This window comes from Equus przewalskii, chromosome 15 (genome assembly GCF_037783145.1).
Source record: "Equus przewalskii isolate Varuska chromosome 15, EquPr2, whole genome shotgun sequence".
NCBI classification, from domain to species: Eukaryota; Metazoa; Chordata; class Mammalia; order Perissodactyla; family Equidae; genus Equus; species Equus przewalskii.
The window spans coordinates 84,088,254-84,106,487 of NC_091845.1; the positions used below are offsets into that span (position 1 = coordinate 84,088,254).

At 38.6% G+C, this 18,234-nt stretch overlaps 1 protein-coding gene across 5 annotated transcripts in view; it reads right to left on the reverse strand.

The window, feature by feature from the left end:
- ANKUB1 (ankyrin repeat and ubiquitin domain containing 1) overlaps positions 1-11,033 on the reverse strand; it is a 36,087-nt gene extending 25,054 nt beyond the window's left edge. The window contains exons 1-3 of one of the 5 annotated variants that reach the window (XM_070576314.1): positions 10,748-11,033; positions 7,595-8,080; positions 6,113-6,256 (exon numbers count right to left, since the gene is read on the reverse strand). In XM_070576314.1, coding sequence (XP_070432415.1) covers positions 6,113-6,256; positions 7,595-7,684 — 234 coding nt within the window. In that variant the 5' untranslated portion in view covers positions 7,685-8,080; positions 10,748-11,033. Of the gene's footprint in view, positions 1-44; positions 282-3,566; positions 3,701-6,112; positions 6,257-7,594; positions 8,196-10,747 lie in introns of those variants that run through there. The other 4 variants (XM_008526559.2, XM_070576315.1, XM_008526557.2 and 1 more) reach the window with 4 other exon arrangements.
- Positions 11,034-18,234: the final 7,201 nt, after the last annotated feature.

Here is an 18,234-nt window from a genome sequence, read left to right on the forward strand (position 1 = left end):
AGCGATGAAAGTTTAGGCAGCAGTGCTTTGATCCAGTAACTCACATCCCCGGGAGCAGTAACTCAAACGCGGCCTCTGGGGCTGAGCATAAAGCCGCCCTGCAAGCTGAGCTGCTGCCTGAGTCTGCAGAGCTTGGGAGGCTCTTTCTCCACAGCGCCTCACAAGCCCACTCAACAAAAACTGAGGGGCACAGATTCAGCCGTTCCGGTCCCCACGGCGCCCGCTTTCCTACGCTTCGGTCAGGGCAAGCATCTGCCCAACAGAATCCACGTGACGTCTATGGGCGGGGAGAAATGCGTATGAAACTGAATAGAGAGACAATGAGGCAGAGAGAAATGTTACGTTTTATGTAATAGCTGTTCCTTATTTCTTTTATGATTCCTCTGACTTCTCTTTAGCTCTTGGCATGGGTCCTGATTTATATGTAAAATTAAATGTGCAATTAATGTGCAAACAAAGCAGCAAAGGCCCCGTCACTCTGAGAGCTGACTAGCTCCTCTACCAGGGCAGAGAAACAAGCTTACAGGTGCTTCTCAGAATAGGAATAGATGGGTCACATACACATAAAGTAAACATCGGTATCCGAGGCATTCATACAGCTCCGAAACAAGTGATAACGAGGGAGCATTGCAAAACATCTGGCAATCTTTAGATGAAAATCAAAAGTGCAAGGAAGAAAATACTATCAACTGTTAACGAAGCCAGGTTCTTAAATCTCAAGAAATGAACGCCTAAAGAGTTTGTTCATTTTTTTAGCACTTGGGAACTTTTCAGGCTTCTTTAATTCATAATGTATCTGGAACATAGTTCATCGCACTATTTTAACTCAATACATACACCTTTTATAAACCTTGTTTTTGTGGGAAAACCCATTTTAAGTTCTAATGAGACACACCAGTTGGAGACACTTCTTCACGGTGGTTATATGGAGAGGAAGCAGGTAGGTGCTGATTGCAACTTTCCAACTCACCTTATCTGCATAAGAGAAAGCATCTCTGCGTCTAGATGATGCCCCTCCCTAAAGATCCTGAGTGAGGGAACACTGATGGTTCTACCCAAGGAAGTCAGATGCTGTTAAATAAACAAGGTCATACACAAATCATTGTTGGACATACGTAAAATCGGATTTTTTTCCTTTACAAACAAACCAAAACACCATGGTAGGAGGTACATACAAAGTGTCTTACTTTTCAATAAAAACAAATACATAGATCTGTTTCATGGGAATAATTTCTCTTTTGTCTTCAAAAAACAAGTGCAAACTCACTGTAAATACATACATGTGCATTAACAATAAAATAGGAAAAGTTAAAGAGAAACAGATGGAAAGAAAGAAGTTAAAGCAAATTTTGAACACTGCTGGACTTTTTTCACAAGTTCTGCTTTTTCGTATTTTGCTGTTTTGAAATTGTGCACCAAATAAGCGGAAACTTGCCCCAAATATTCCAGACGAGACGAAAAGGGGAAATAGCATTTGTTTTTATTGAGCTGGATGAAATCAAGTTGAGATGTCTTCATGAACATCTTAGCTTCCTAAACTTCTCTTTTTGGATGATAGTCATCCTGGAGAGGTCATACGTGGAGTCTAGAACACTGAATTGAAACATCTTTCTTCGAAAATTCTTTGCATACTATTCTTTATGGCTCATCTTAGAAAAGATAGCCATTTTTTAAGAAACATGTTTTTGTTTATGAATTACTATACATTTTCTTTTCTTTTCTTTTTGAGGAAGATTAGCCCTGAGCTAACATCTGCTGCCAACCCTCCTCTTTTTCCTGAGGAAGACTGACCCTGAGCTCACATCCGTGCCCATCTTCCTCTACTTTATATGTGAGATGCCTACCACAGCATGGCTTGCCAAGTGGTGCCATGTCCACACCCGGGATCTGAACCTGTGAACCCCGGGCCGCTGAGGCGGAACGTGCGCACTTAAGTGCTCTGCCACTGGCCAACTCCATTACTATGCATTTTTAAGAAGCTTGTTTATACATATTTTGTGTATAAAATGTATTTAAAATCTAAATTCACATACTATTTATCTCCTGGATTTGGTGTTTATACATTAAGAGTGCCTCTTCAAAGCTAAAATGTGTATTATGTTGAGTCCGTTTTAGACCTGTTAATATAGTTCACACTACTCCAACTTGTCTGATACACATCTACTCAGTGGTACCACAATTAATCCAGTCTCTCACTGTAAAACAACATTTCAAGGATGCCAGAAAGGATGAACTAAGTTTTACCCTCAGCCCTTGGTTGGTGGAAGCATGGCAACAGAAGGAGGCAGGGCAGCCAGAAGGAGTGTCAGGGAGACAGCCCAGCTCAGACTTTAGAAGGCACAGCATCCCCGGCAGCTGCTTCTCAGCCCACTTTGCAGTACCGCGTGGACATGTGACCAGGGCGCCCCCTGTCAGGCCTACCCACCCAGCCCCGCTTTGCGTTAGGAGATAGTAGGGCAGAGAAGCAGCAGACACAGGGAATTCTCCGTGTCAGAGGCAGGTCTGAAGCACTGCTGGCCTGGCAGCAAGGCTGGCAGCAGTGTCCAGTGCCTGCTCTGAGGGCAGAGAGGTAGCTGCAGTGGTAGCCTTCCTGGGCTGGTTCTGGGGCCCAATTTAGAAATTGTTTCTGGCTGCGGAATCTCTGAGCCCAACTCTCCAATCTTCTTGTCAAGACTGTGAACCACCTACCAGCCTTTGAATGCGTTTATTTTCTGCTTAAATTGTCCAGGGTTCATTTCTGCTGCTTGCAACTAAGAACCCTGATGCTGGATAGGGAAAAGTGCAAGGATACGGGAGTGCCATGCCTTGTGGGAAGAGGAGGTAGAGAGATGCCACAGTAAAGGAGGGAATCCAAACCCTGAAATGCACCTGGATGCTTTGCTATAACGTTTCTGACAATTATGTACCTTCTTGTTCATTTTCATGCTTTCTCTCTCAAGGCCCTTATAAACTCATTTATTCAACACATATTTATGGAGAGCCTACTGTGTTCCAGGTACTATTCTAGGCACTGGGTGACAACAATGAACAAAACCCAAGCAATAGTTTCCACAATAACATGGGTTAGAATAAAGGTGTTGAAGGCGAGAGCAGCCCGACCTGCTGGACCACAATCCCGGCCTTCGCAGCCCTCATACCGTGGTTTACAGGAACGCGGTGAACTGTAACAGCACAGCAAAGGATGAGCAGGACCGACACCTGTGTTAACAGAACTTGGAGACGTACACCATAGAAAGTATTTCTTATGGTTTCCGTAGGGGTTTTTTCCCAAAGAAGGAAGAGTTAATGCAATGTTCTTGCCTCACTATTTACTTTTCCAAATGTGTCTACATTACCGTTAAAGGAGAAGGTGTAACGTGCAGGGAAACTGGAAAATCTATTGTCTACTTTAAAAATGTATTGAAGAGTAGACCACCTCTTAATTTATCTAATGTCTTTCCCTCTTCTCAACCAAGCAAAACCTCGTAATTCACACAAAAATATAAGCACAATAAAGAAACCAAATACTGTGGATTCATTTGATAACAGTATCTACTTGCACCTTTTGGAAAAGAAAAATTGCTTACTTGCCAAGTTTTTGGTTCACATCATGATATTTCTAAGTTGTTCCAAAGTAAATTAAGAGACTTTAGCTTTCCTCGATTCTCGGAACGTGGAACTAATTGCATGCAGGAACGCGGTTGAATAGGAAAGGTACTAAAGTTTGTATGCATCTCATTGTGCAATGAAGCAATGGCCTGAGAGAACGCAGCCCTGGGTTACCTAAGAGATCAAACAGTGCAGCTGGTCTGACTGCATTCTTTGAGGCATGGACGCTTGCACGTGGTATTCTGTTGCTGTCAGCCCATCTTGGATTGTTATCGCACACGCCCAGTAAACATTGTGGACTTCAGAATAGGCCTGTTTTATCACCTCATCTGAACAGGAACCAAGTTAGGATGGAAACCAACATTTATAGCTTTTGCAGGTGACTCTCTTCCTTATTCAAGATATTATTTTCCTCCCCAAATCTAGCGATAAGAAATTTTCTAAAGGTGATTCTACTGGAGAAGGCGAACATTAAGATCAGTAAGAGTTCCATGGACCCTGAGAGTTTATAATTACATCCTAAGCATTGGCTGGTCCTGTGACTCATGGTACTCTGCCTAGGCTCTCTTGAATAGTCTTTGACCTCTACATTCCATTCTTGTCATTAGCAGTTTAGAACTCCAGGGAAAGGTCAGAGTTCAGTGCAAGGGCAGCTGGGCTCACTGGGATAGATGATGCTTTATTGGCAGAATTTATGAAATCCTTTTTTTTTTTTTTTGAGGGAGATTAGCCCTGAGCTAACATCTGGGGCCAATCCTCCTCTTTTTGCTGAGGAAGACCGGCCCTGAGCTAACATCCATGCCCATCTTCCTCTACTTTGTACGTGGGATGCCTACCACAGCATGGCGTGCCAAGTGGTGCCATGTCCGCATCCGGGATCCGAACAGGTGAACCCTGGGCCACTGAAGTGGAAGGTGTGAACTTAACTGCAGCGCCACCAGGCTGGCCCTATGAAATACTTTTATAAGTCAGGCTGTGAACGTAGGTTGCCTCTGGGGAGGGAAACTGGGGGCCAGAGGTAGGAGGAGACTTTTTAGTGTATATCCTTTTTACCTTTTGAATTGAGCACCATGTGAATGTACTAGTCAAAAATAAATAAAATTTAAAAATTTTAAATAATAAAAGTCAGTGCTTAGTTAAAAAAAGTATCCTATCCACATTCTTAACATACTTTTATCTCCATCCCTGAGTAGCCAAGGTTCAGTCAGATTCCTCCAGCCAGCTCACATATTTGCATTGACCTTATACACAATCTCCAAGGAAGCAAACAGCAAAAGTCTTGAACATAATCATTGGCTTTGGAAAATTCCAGGAAATTTCAGAGGGTTTGTCCCGTACAGAACCAAAACCACAGTATGTAAATATTTAAAGATGTAAAGAAAAGACATTTAAGAAATGACATGGAATTTAGTCTGTTTAAAAAAGTACTATATTATGCTATAATTTTCTGAGAATCAGAGGGAGAAAAGTAGAAGAAATCAGAGTTGTTTTTATTCCCTTCTTTGATAATTAAACATTCATCAAGAATATAAAAATAATACATGAATGAATGCTCATAAAACATTAAAAACACATACACATATGTGTTTTTGTTTACATAAACGGGATCATACAATGCTTATCTTTCTGTGACTTATTTTTGCTACTTAACAAATATTCTAGAGTATTCCTTTTAAACACAGACTTCCCACTTAGTCAATTAATAAAACATATGAAAATAAAAAGAGCTTTGGCTACCATAAAAATTTTTCTTAATGCTAAATATGAACAAATTAGTGTCCCATTTAACAGAGAATATTTAATTTACAAGTTCCTTGAGGCTCTTGTTTTCATATAGGGTAAGAAACTAGTACTGAATAATATTTCTACTTTAGGGAGCAGCTCCTAAACTCCTTAGACCACCTGTCTCTTTAAGAAATTGTCAAAAGTTAAGGATCCTCCACCCAGAAAATCTCCAGGTACATAATTTTGCATATTTTGCAATTTTAGGTTTTGTAAACTTCTTAAAGCCCAGCCATAGACCCCAAATTAAGCACCATGACTAAGGACACTATAAATGAAAAAGGCTGTCTCTGTTGTGTGCACACCTATTTCATGGCTGCTGTAGATGTAGAAACTGCCCCTTCATTCTTATTGGTACTGAGAATTTCTTCCCTTTCCTCCCTCCGCTGCCCCTAATTCACTGTGAACCCACGGAAGTTTCCCAATCTTTCTCCCACATCAGTATTCCAGATCCGTCCTTGGCCTCATCCCAGTGTTGGTTTGCTGGTTGCTCTGTGATGGCTGTTTTCGATAGGCAGCCAGGAGGATGGGGGGGAAGGGAGAGAAGGAGCAAACAGAGGGAGCTCTCTCCGGTCTCCGCACCTTATCCCCTTACAGCACAAATTGTGCATCAGACCAGTCATCCAAACGGAAGAGAAGAGAAGGCAAGAAGAGTAATCCTCTTTCTAAGTTATGGTACCACCCACAAGTTTATTCAAAACGAGGAAGACATCTTGGACAGGTGTCATTCAGATCATCATACCTTAACAAAACATTTGAGAGTTGAACAAAAAGATATTCCAACATCAGCAAGACTCCAGCTGTCCTTCAGGGCTGCTCCAGCATACGTCAGCTCCAGATACCGCCTGCCTTGTTCGTCCTCAGAGAGGGGAATGTGGAAATAATCCTTAAAAATCAATAGCATATTATTAAAATAGTACATCTTTACATTTCTAGACCAGCAATGTAATCTCTTTTCTTTTACATTTTTCCACTGAACATTATAAAATTGTTTGGGAAAGAGGGAAGATATTTTAGACAGAGGTTCTTAACTTGGCTTCTTCAGAACTACCCAAAAGTTTATAGATAGAATTTAGATGGGAAAAAACTATATTTTATTTTTATTAACTCCAAATGAAATTGATATTTTCTCTCAATTATGCATGTAGGCAACATACTAAAGTAGCAGTTGTTGGCTGTACCTGTGACTTTGTCATGGAGAGAAATCACAGATATTTTCATATCACATTACAGTTGTCGTAGATATCTCAAAATATTATTTATACTGATCACTACTTTGAAATTGTAATAGTTATTAGATACACTGCTAGAACTTGTTATTGTGTTAGCAAAGAAGCCCAGATGTTTCTATATCACTAATTTGTTTTTAAACTTGAAAATTGTATTTCAATATAGCTAGTTTCCTTTTCTTTGTATTTTATTTTAGCATTTAAAGACATTCTGAGGAATCCATATGCTTCACCAGACTGCCAAAGGATCCATGATACGTAAAAGTTATGAGCCTCAGTGTTAGAAGATCTAGATTTCAGTGATCACTGTAATCCACTAAATATCATTTAACTATGATTTGATAAGTACTCCTTAGCAAATGGGAATGGTCATCTCCAAGTTAAATACCATTTGATGGTCAGGACCTAAATACTTGTCCTAATTTCCCATTTTAGAGTGAATATTTGTAAGAAATTTATAAGGAAGTGACTGCACCCAAATTATTGCTTATGCTGGTTCTGTGATCCTAGGTAACATGGATCCTAGGTAACAACTTCTCTGAGCTTCTGTTTTCCCTGGATGCAAAATGAAGCTGTAACCCAGAAGGTCTCTGAAGTCCTCTCCACCTCCAGAATCCTTTGGTTTTTTATAGTTGTTGCTTACCAAACAAGCCATCTGAAAACTGGCATGCTCCACTTACATAGCCTAGAGTTAGTGTCCTGTTTGTATCCTTTCACGAAGAATTGCAGTAATACCATCTGGCCCATACACAGCCTACAAATCTCATAAGGAAAAGTTACATTTTTTTTTTCCTGACCCTTTTCCTGCCTAACACCTCCATAGTTACAATATTCCTATCAGACTACTGTGTAAGCAAACAATATTTTGAAATAGTTTTGGTTCCTTGTTTGCTGAAAAATGTCCCCAGTACTATGTCTACCTCATGCACAGTTTAAACTTCACTGCACAGTTAAAATTAATAAACATCTTAGGGGCTCAGGGACAAAGTACATACCTTTATCATCAGCTTGACAGCCTCCACAGTTTCATCTGCGGAAACATCAAACGGTTCAAAAGATCCCTCAAAGGCTATGAAAATTCTCATTTTCTCCAAAAACAAAAAGAACCCCACCACTTTTTTCAAAGATCCTGTTGGGTAGCTGGAAAAATTCCGATTCACAGTTAAGAACAAAATTGGTGGCGGGAGGCAGCTGTTGCTATCCAGCCCGAAGGTGAGTTGAGCCAATGTGAAGAGGCAGGTCCCGCAGAATCACAGCATCGGGGGCAACGCAGACAGCAGCTATGTGGAGGAAATGTTCTCTGCTGGTGGCAGCAGTCAACATCCACTTTGTTCCCGTATTATGGAAACCAGCAAACTTGACAATGGTTGGGGCAAGTGTGAACAAGCGTCAAACATGTAATGCAAAGATGCCACACTTAAATTACACCATCCACTGCCTCTTGAATCCATCTTCACTCGGGTACAGCTGATTGAATGACCCTTCAAAATAGATATTTGATTGAGATGCAGTGGCACAGAGTAAAGCAAAACAGAGTTGAATTAATTGAATGTGATAATCCTGAAAGTTCTCTGTAAATAACTCTGAGCTGAAGCCTTCTAGTTTCCATAACAACTTTGTGTACTTGTTCCCTGATGGTATTTCTAATCCTGCCATGGGATAGAGAACAATACCCACTTACACCAGGGAGATGAATGTGTAGGCAAATGACTCTGTGGCTTTCGCTTCCCATTTCTGCCTAATGGAATCTACCCAATAGCAACACAATATAGTTGGTATTTCTTTTGGTCCTTGCTTTTATGTTATTTAGAACAACTTACCATTGTTATTTCTTTCAACTTCCCTTAGTGTTGGTGGAAAATATTTCAAACCCCACTCAATAAATGAGCAAAGATATTAAGTACCATTACTCAAGTTTATAGAGTAAGCGTTTTCCTGCAGCTTAATTCTAAGACTCTCCTCTGAAATCCCCAGTATGATGCACCTGGTTTAATGCTATCGTTAACCATGTCTGATCATTCCTTCTGATCTAGGACAGAATCCTCATCTTGCATTTCTTTTTATTCTTAGCAGCACTGAGCACAATGTGAGTCATGTGATAGGTGCTTGGTAAATGTCAACCTGTTGGTTGATTCCATTCTGATTCCCAACTGGAGTTCCAACTATAAGAAATTTGAGAAAATGGAAAACATAAAATGGGCAAAGGATTTTATTGCAAAGCTAACTATTTTTGCCTCATATTTTTCACATGTGGCAACATAATGATATCTTCTTGATCTGTCAACGTTTTGAGAGAAAGCATGTTAACATAGGATGTACTTGATGCTGTTTGGGTGTGTTGTCCCCACCACTTCCAGCCGCTGTTACTGTTGACTGCTAAGGGCTCATAGCTACACCCGCTTCTCCGAAGAATTGCCCTCAGTTGATGGCAGCTGCCTTGCCAGGAAACGCACCTCCTTCAATAACTGACTGCTAAGGGGCTACAAAAGGCCTGCCTGCTTATATCAAGAGGTGAAATTTGTGCAGAGGATCCCTGTAGATCAGGCCATGGCTGGACTTTACCCGACACTACATCCTTCCGTGGCTGTCTTCTTCCCAATCATGCTTAACTCTCTCCCTTACTAGTTTTGCTTGAAGAGCACTGCCTCAGTAATTGACATGCATCCCGATTCCTGCCTCAGGCTCTGCTTCCAGAGAAGCCAACCTAAGGCAGGGGATCTTCAGGAAGCTCATATGCCTTAAGAAATCACAACCAACTGCTTTGTAGCTTCCTGAATGAACTGCATGTTTATTTATACACATGTATTTTTGTACACTGTCGTAGACTTGCCTTTTGGAGTAAATGCCCATCTCAGAATGATGTCATTAAGTACTTGCTCCCTTCTCCTGCCCACACGCAGCCATGTTTGCAATGTGACCCTATTCTCGTCATCATAGTTGGATCCGTCACAGTTGGATGGACCAGAATGGAACTCTCAGAATCCTTTCTTTTCAGACTGAAGGAAAATAGGACTTTGTGTTGAATCTGTAACATGCAACTTAGTAACTATATGAACCATCTTCTTCCTCCAAATGTGACTGAATGGCAGAGTAAGCTGACTAAGAAGAAAGAATGAGGCAGACACAGGAAGAGGACCAGAGGACACAGAGAGACAGAGAGCACTCCCATGGTTTCTGTTGCCCTTGAATCTTGTGAGACACCCTGTCTCTACATAGTAAATTGTCCCCATTTTGCTTAAGCATGCTCCAGTTGGTTTCTGTTACTTAAAATAAAAAGTGTTCCAAGGATTATTTTTCAAGATTCAGCTTCCTTTGGAACAAGGATATTCACTATTACCGCTATTGTTGTCTACTGTTCTTCTCAATATACTAGCCAAAATGTTTTGACAAGAGAAATAAAAATTGGGAAAGAGCAAGTAAAATTATCCCTATCATAGAAGACATAATTGTAACCCAATAAATCATGACAATCAAAATTTTAAGACTACTAGAAATAATGAAATAATTTAACTAGGTGGCTATGTTTAAAATTAATACACAGAAATTAATACCTTCTAGAAACAACTAGATATAGAGGATGTGATGGAAGAAAATACTCCATTTATAAAAGAAAAAAAGAACTATATTAGGAATAAACTTAGCAGGAAGCATGTAAGAGATATACAAATAAATATGAAAACAAAACTGATAAACATGAAAGTCTTGAACAAGTGGACCAGCATACCATAACCTCGGAAGGAAGGTTCAAAACCATTAAAGTTATCAGTTCTTCCTAAGTAAATATATCAGTTAATATTATCCCACTAAAAACGCCAACAGGAACTTTTTCCAGCTTTATTAAGATATAATTGACATATAACGCTGCGTAAGTTTAAGGTGTACAATTGATGATTTGATATTTGTATATATTGTGAAATGATTACCACAATAAGGTTAGGTAACATCTATCATCTCACACAGTCATCTTTTTCGTGTGTGTGGTGAGAACATTTCAGATCTACTCTTAGCAACTTTCGAGTATACAATACTGTATTGTTAACCAACAGGATTTTTCTAAACTAGGCGAGGGGGTTCTAAAATTAATGTAGAAAAATAAGCAAGTATAGCTAGAAAAACTCTGGAAAAGAAGAGTAATGAGAGGCACTTACCTACAAGATGTTAAAACATATTATAAGGCTACAATAATTAAAATGGTGTGGTCCTGGCACATGAAGAGTCAGAAAAATCAATTGAAAAATAGAAAGCATAAAAATAGACTCAGAAGAATTTAACATATGATAAAAATGGCATCTTGCATCAGTGGGGATGGTGTGGGGAAATAAGGTAGTGTTGGATTAACCAGGTGGTCACCTGAAAAAAAAAAAGTGGAGTTATACTTTTTACCCTGCATAATGAGAAATTAAAAATGAACAAATATTTAAATGTAAAAAATAGAACTATAAAAAATGTTTTATAATATTTCTATGAGAAGATTTTTTAAATCACCTCTAGTTGTGACCTTTCTGTCACAAAATTACTGAAGCCATAAAAGAAAATATTGATAAATTCAACTATATTTAAAAAAATTTGCATGGCAAAAACTACTTGATATAAAGTCAAAGACAAACTGAGAAAAATATTTGCAACTATTATGGATAAAGGTTGATTTCCTTTATACATAAAGAGTACCCACAAATCAATAATCAGTAGAAAAATGAACAAGTGATATAAACAGTTTACAGAAAAGGAAATACAAGTGGCTTTCAAATATATATATATATACTTAGTTCATAACAGGAGAAATGTAAATTAAAACTATAACATGATGCCATTTCTTACCAGGAAGTTGAGAACGATCCAAAAGTTTGATCACACACTCTTGCTGAGTCTGCTGCAATCATACTTTGCCAGAGAGTATTATTTGGTACAATTCCATACATAGAAAAATTTGGGAATGTATATTAAAATTACAAATGCACATATTCTTTGATTTACAAGTTCCATTTCTAGGATTTTACCCTTATAAATATATATGGCTATTTGCAAAATGACATAGGTACAAAACTATTCATTGCAGAGTTCTTGGTAATAGGAAAAGGTTAGAAACATTTTCCACATTCACCAATAGGGGACCCATTAAATAAATTATTTTTCATTCATACAATGCTATACAGCTATAAAGAAGAACAAGGAAGTTCTTTCTATACCAATAAGCAAAAATCTCCAAGGTATAGCACTAAGTGAAAAAAGTGAGGTGGAAAACAGAGTGTGTAGTATAGTAACATTTGAGGAAAAAAGGAGGAAATTGTATCTATATATATAATATAATATATATGCTATAGATATAGATATGATATGATATAGATACAGATCATTTGCATATACTTCAACATCCCTGGAAATACACTCAGGAAACTAGAAACACTGGTGCCAATGAAGAGGAGACTTGAGCAACCAGGGATCAAGGATAAGAACAATACTTTTCACTGTCTGATCTTTTTAAAAATAGACTTTATTTTTATTTATTTATTTTTTTGAGGAAGATTAGCCCTGAGCTAACTGCTGCCAATCCTCCTCTTTTCGCTGAGGAAGACTGGCCCTGAGCTAACATCCGTGCCCATCTTCCTCTACTTTATATGTGGGACGCCTACCACAGCATGGCTTGACAAGTGGTGCCATGTCCGCACCTGGGATCCGAGCTGACAAACCCCAGGCTGCCTAACGAAACATGTGCACTTAACCGCTGCACCACTGGGCTGGCCCCTAGACTTTATTTTTTAGAGAACTTTTAGGTTCACAGCAAAATTGAGCAGAAAGTACACAGAGTTCTCATATACCCATAGACCCACTGCCCCCACACAGGACAGCCTCCCCCACTAGCAAAATCCTGAACTGAATAGTACATTTGTTACAATTGATAAACCTACACTAACACATCATTATCACTCAGAGTCTATAGTTTACATTAGGGTGCACTCTTGGTGGTGTACATTTTATGGGTTTTGATGAATGTATAATGACATGTATCCAACACTAGATCATCATACAGAATAGTTTCACAGTCTTAAAAATCCTCTGTATTCTGCCTATTCATCCTTTCCTCTCCCCTAACGCCTGGCAACCTTTGATGTTTTTACTGTCTCCATGGTTTTGCCTTTTCCAGAATGTCATATAGTTGAAATCACGCAGTATGTATCCTTTTTAGATAAGCTTCTTTCACTTAGTAATATGCATGTAAGTTTCTTCCACATCTTTTCATAGCTTGATCGCTCATGTCTTTTTAGTGTGGAATGATATTCCATTGTCCGCATGGACCACAGTTTGCTTATCCGCTCACCTACTGAGGGACATCTTGGTTGCTTCCAAGTTTTGGCAATTATGAGTACAGCTGCTGTAAACATCTGCGTGCAGGTTTTCGCGTGGACATTAGTTTTCAAGTCATTTGCGTAACTACCGAGGAGTGTGATTGCTGGATGGTATGGTAAGAGTAGGCTTAGTTTTGTAAGAAACTGCCAAACTGTATTCTAAAGTGGCTGTACCATTTTGCATTCCCACGAGCAATGAACGAGAGTTCCTGTTCTCCGCATCCTCACCAGCATTTGGTGTTGTCAGCATCTGCATTATCTTTTAATTCTCTTAAAATGTTGAACCATGCGAATGCATTAATGAGTCAAAAAAATTAAATTAGAAATAAAATACAATAAAACGAAGAAAAAAAAGAAGCCCAACTCAGTGCCTTCAAGAAGCCTTCTTGATCTCCCCAGGAAAGCTGACCTCTCTCTATATTCTTCCACGGCATCACACATTCTTTAACTACAGAAGCTTTTGTACTGCATTCCATTTATTACGTCAGTGTCAGCCTTCCCTCTAGACTGTGAGCTTCTTGATGGACGACAGTGTCTCAGTCACCTTTGTATCTCCAGTGGCCTAGCCCAGTGCCTTGCAGAAACTGAATAGACAAGCTAGATTATTGTAGATTGATATAATTAAAATCTGCCTTGTGTTAAAAAACAAAATTTAATGGAGTAAATTTTAAAGATCTTATTTGCTTTATTCAATGATTCATGAATTGGGCGGCACCCCATCTAACATATAGAAAGGAGTTCTGAAGAACTGTACAAAATGAAAGACTTTTATAGGCAGAAAGGAGTGGGACAAAGGTTACACTAGCAAAGAGCAGATTGTTTGTGGCAAGGTCATCTTCCGTTAGGGGATGGCAGGGTCCATCAAGTAGATGGCCTCGCTAGTGCCGACCAGGCAATTCCAGATTGACTGTTTTAAGATTCTATTCCTGGGAGAGGCTGTAATTAAACTAGGTATTAAGTCTTGGTTTGGCGATGTGGGCCTTAGCACAAGTGACTCCATTTTGGACCTGTTGTCTCTTTTTTTAACACTTGTAACAACGAAATGATAAGCAGACTTGTAAACTTTCTTAGCAATCGGGGGACAGCGTGAAATGATAAAGATTAGACTTGAAAATTCTCTTAGTTGCAATGTAGGAACAGTATGGTTAGCATCTGGAGGCCCTTTTTAGTTTTTTTTATTTTTCTAAGAGTTTTAAATTAATTTAGTTAGCCTATTGGGTGCCTCCTACGTGCAATGGAATATGGTACATCTTTGGAAGATTTGGTGATGATGTGACTTTAATGGATTTGCTATGCATAGGGAAGATGATAGCTGTCCAAAACACCTGGACCAGGAACTGTATTATAGGATGAAGTGTGATAAGACAGCTGCCAACACAATAGATTGTACGCAAGTGAAGAGACGTTTGATCTTCATCTGAGATGAAGCTCTACTGATCATTAGTTACATTCATTCAGGACAGATACACCGGGCCCCCACTACATGTCAGGGGCTGTTCTGTGCCGGATCATTGCAGTGAACAAAACATGGAGCTTTTGGTCTAGTGTGATGTGTGTGTGTATTTGGGGTGGAGGAAAGGTTAAGGATAGGCAAGGAATAGGGAGAAGGGACAAAGACAACAATTAATAAGCAATAAGTAAATAAGCTTTGTTTAAAGAGAATGGTCAGATAGTAGGGATAATCATGGAAAAAGTAAAGACAAAATAAATGTGGAGAAATAGGAAAGGAATTGCTTGCTAGGAATAATGGTAGGAAAGAACTAGGTTAAATGCATGGAAAACAAGTAAATAGGAAGATGACACACACCAAGGGAGAAAGAGAAAAATAATGTTACAAGATCCAGACCAGGGTAAAAAAGAAACAACGATGCCACAGTCAGTGACTAATATTTTAGTCCTCTGATCTCTCACATATTTCAAAGATGGAAATCAGTTACTTGATTCTTACTTCTGCACTTAAAGTCATGGCATTCTCTCTCTTATAGTCTAATCCTTTACTTCAGGTTCCTTTGAAAAACCCTGAAATAATTACACGTTTAAATTGACTTTACAATATTTTCTAATTTATGATATATTGATATGTCATACATGTGATATGACATATACAAAATAATAAGAAATAGAATTTTATGTCACATGGTACACAGTATTGTAAAGAAATGCTGAATGATTGGTGGTCCTTACAAGAATACAGTTGCGTGTCGCTTAACCACGGGGACACATTCTGAGAAATGTGTCATTACGCAATTTTGTTGTTGTGCGAATGTCATAGAGCGTATTTACACAAACCTAGATGGTATAGCCTACTACACACCTAGGCCATATGGTACTAATCTTATGGGACAACCGTCCTATACGTGGTCTTTCGTTGACAGAAACATTATGCAGCGCATGACTGTAGTATTCACCTTAGGAGTATCTGCTTTGGTATGAAAAATTCTCAGAGCTGATGTGTTGAGAAAGAATTGATAGCATCTGTTTTTAATATACAGTTATGCTTTTATTATTGTAACTTTAAAATTTGTCATTGAGTTCTGTTCTTTCCATCTAAGAAGGCACAGACGTGTCTTTGGATCACCTGATGACCCTCTCCATGTGTGGATTCTGACTGTGTTTTCTCAAGTGGGGCCTAAGATTTTCAGTCTAACAAACTCCCTGGACCATATTCTAAATAGCAAGGAACTCGAAGCTATCCGGAAATTTTAAAAAATTAATTGTAAACAGAAAGAGATTTTCACCCGGCTGACTCCCGATTTAATACAAAGAAAACCAGAAGAAAATTATTGTTTAAAATTCCACTGTAAATAGTCTTACCAACCGTGATTTCAATTCAGCTTTACTTAGTTTCTTGAGAATGATAAAAGTAAGGTATAAGCAAAACAATCTATTGAGATATGACTGATCTCAATCAGCATATTAATTTGTAGATTAATGAAAGTAAAGTGAGCTATCCTCAGTTTAAAATTCATGTTTTTAAAAGTCACACTTATTAAACAATAATTTTTTAGCAAATAAAAAGATGCAAGCTTATTTTGACTACAAAACTTTCTTCACATTTCTCAACCTCCCAAAAGTTTAAGAACTAGTAGTCTGTATTTTGAAAATGAGTTAGGTATGATAATTTACTGTTTTGACACCCACTTCTGAGTAGCTCTTGCTGTCTGGAAAAGCCTTCCATAGGAATCACTTGTCTCTTCTGCCAGGTTGGACCTTATGTTGCAATACGCCAGGTTTTTGAGAATAAAAACAAGTTCGAAAAAAGGAAGTAGAACTCTTAATTCTCAATATTCTTCCTGTCCTCATATTATTCCTGATTCCTCTAAGGTAGAGTTTTAATTTTGGTTTTTTAAAAGTAATTTGTTATTATTATTATTTTAACTGGAAGACAATCATGCAGGTTTAGGCAATCCTAAAACATCTAGATATATTGAATTAAATATAATACATCTTTGTAAGTGCACACAGGGCTTGCAAGAAAGTGAGGGATATCCTCCTGGGTCAACCAAAAAGGGAACTGAAAATCAGATGTTATAGTTTCTCGAATTTGCTACTTAGTAAAGAAAAACATGAAAAGAATCAATAGATTAAAGAAGATGGACTCACCTGTAAAAGGGATGGATGATGCTTTGGAAGTTTGGCAGCGATTTAGAAGCAGCATCAGTATCACCTGGGTACTTGCTGGAACTATATAGTGTCTCATACTCCACCCCGGACCTGCTGAACCAGAATCTGCATTTTAACAGACTCCCAGGGGTTCCTATGTATAATAAAGTCTGAGAAGCACTAGTCTACAGGATGTAACAGTTGAGGGATATCAGGAAGACTTCTCTTAACCCCTAAGTTTTTCCATCTATTCATTTCGGTATCTAAAATTTCATTTTCTTTTAAGGTATTGTGGTTTTGGAAGATACCCTATAAAGTATAGACATTTAACAAGGCTAAGACTCTTGTATTCATTTATTAACGGTTTTCTAAACGACAGTTAGCTGAAAGCAGAGCTTTGGAGATCTAAGACAGGTAAATCTCAGGTATTGGAGAGTGCAGGATAGGCCCGGATAAGAGGTACTGTTCAGACGGGACAGCCATGCAGAGTTAGAACGTGATGAAATCTAGGGAGAAAAGGTTGCATTACTTGCCCCAGATAACACAGGAGTCATTTGGTTTCAACTTGGAGCCCTCTCTTTCATATTATACTGGCCACTCATTGTTTAGCATTTCGGTTCAGAGTTCAGGCTCTGATGTGGATGGACTTGCATTCAAATCCCAGTTCCAGAGCTCCAGAGGTCTGCTCCTGTTCTCACTAGCTCATGAGTTTGGATGAGTTATTTAATGTCATTGAACCATGGTTTTCTGATCTGTAAAAATAAACACAATAGTAGGACCTAAGGTTGTCGTGAGGATTAATAAAATAATGTATAAAAGAGCTTAGTACAGTGTTATGGCTGCTGCCACTGTTGTTATTGTTATTAGTGAGGGGAGCAGAGGGAACAAGGAAAAGTCTGGGAATATTTTGAGACCACTGGTGTCTTGGGGATAGAGTTAAAGATGGGAAATAACAATGTTGAAAGGAAAGACTGGAAAGGTTTGAGACTAAACTTTGCCTAATTAAAAATTTTACTTAGCAGTGAACATGAAGAGGCCAAGGAATAAAAAGTGAAGTCATTATGAAGTAGCCAAGGGGTAAGACAGAGAAGGAAGATTGGAAGTGAAAATAGGAAAGGCTAAACATAGCAATAAACTCTAGCAATTCTCATACAATGTATGTCTTTTTTAATTATTTGCTTATTATTACTAACATACCTAGTGTCTTTAATTTGATCATCTGAGCACGTGGCAAGTGTAATTAAATAGTTCCCCCACGTCTTTATTTTTGGAAATGAAAAAATTAGGGGCAGGTGCATTTCACTGAATCGCCAAGATTGATAAGACAACTATAACCAGGATGAAAGCTAGGAGAATTTCCAGGCTATAGAGCTCATCACCAGATGCAAAGCCTCTTTCAAGGAAGTGAAATTGCGTAGTTGATAGCTGGAAAAAACTCATGCTTGATACAGGAAATACGCGGTGAACAGAAAAGAAGTCTACAATTAGGAAAACAAGCAGTATTGGGGAAATAGCAGTTATAAATGGTTTATTGTCAACTTAACTGAAACAGAACAAACAGGAGGCTAAGTATCGTTGTGTTAGTTGGAATGTTTTATATCAGTACAGAACTTTTAAATTAAATTCTAACTTTAATTGCTGCCCCATTTAGAAAAATCAAACACATCATGCTTGTCTCTTCTGCTTGC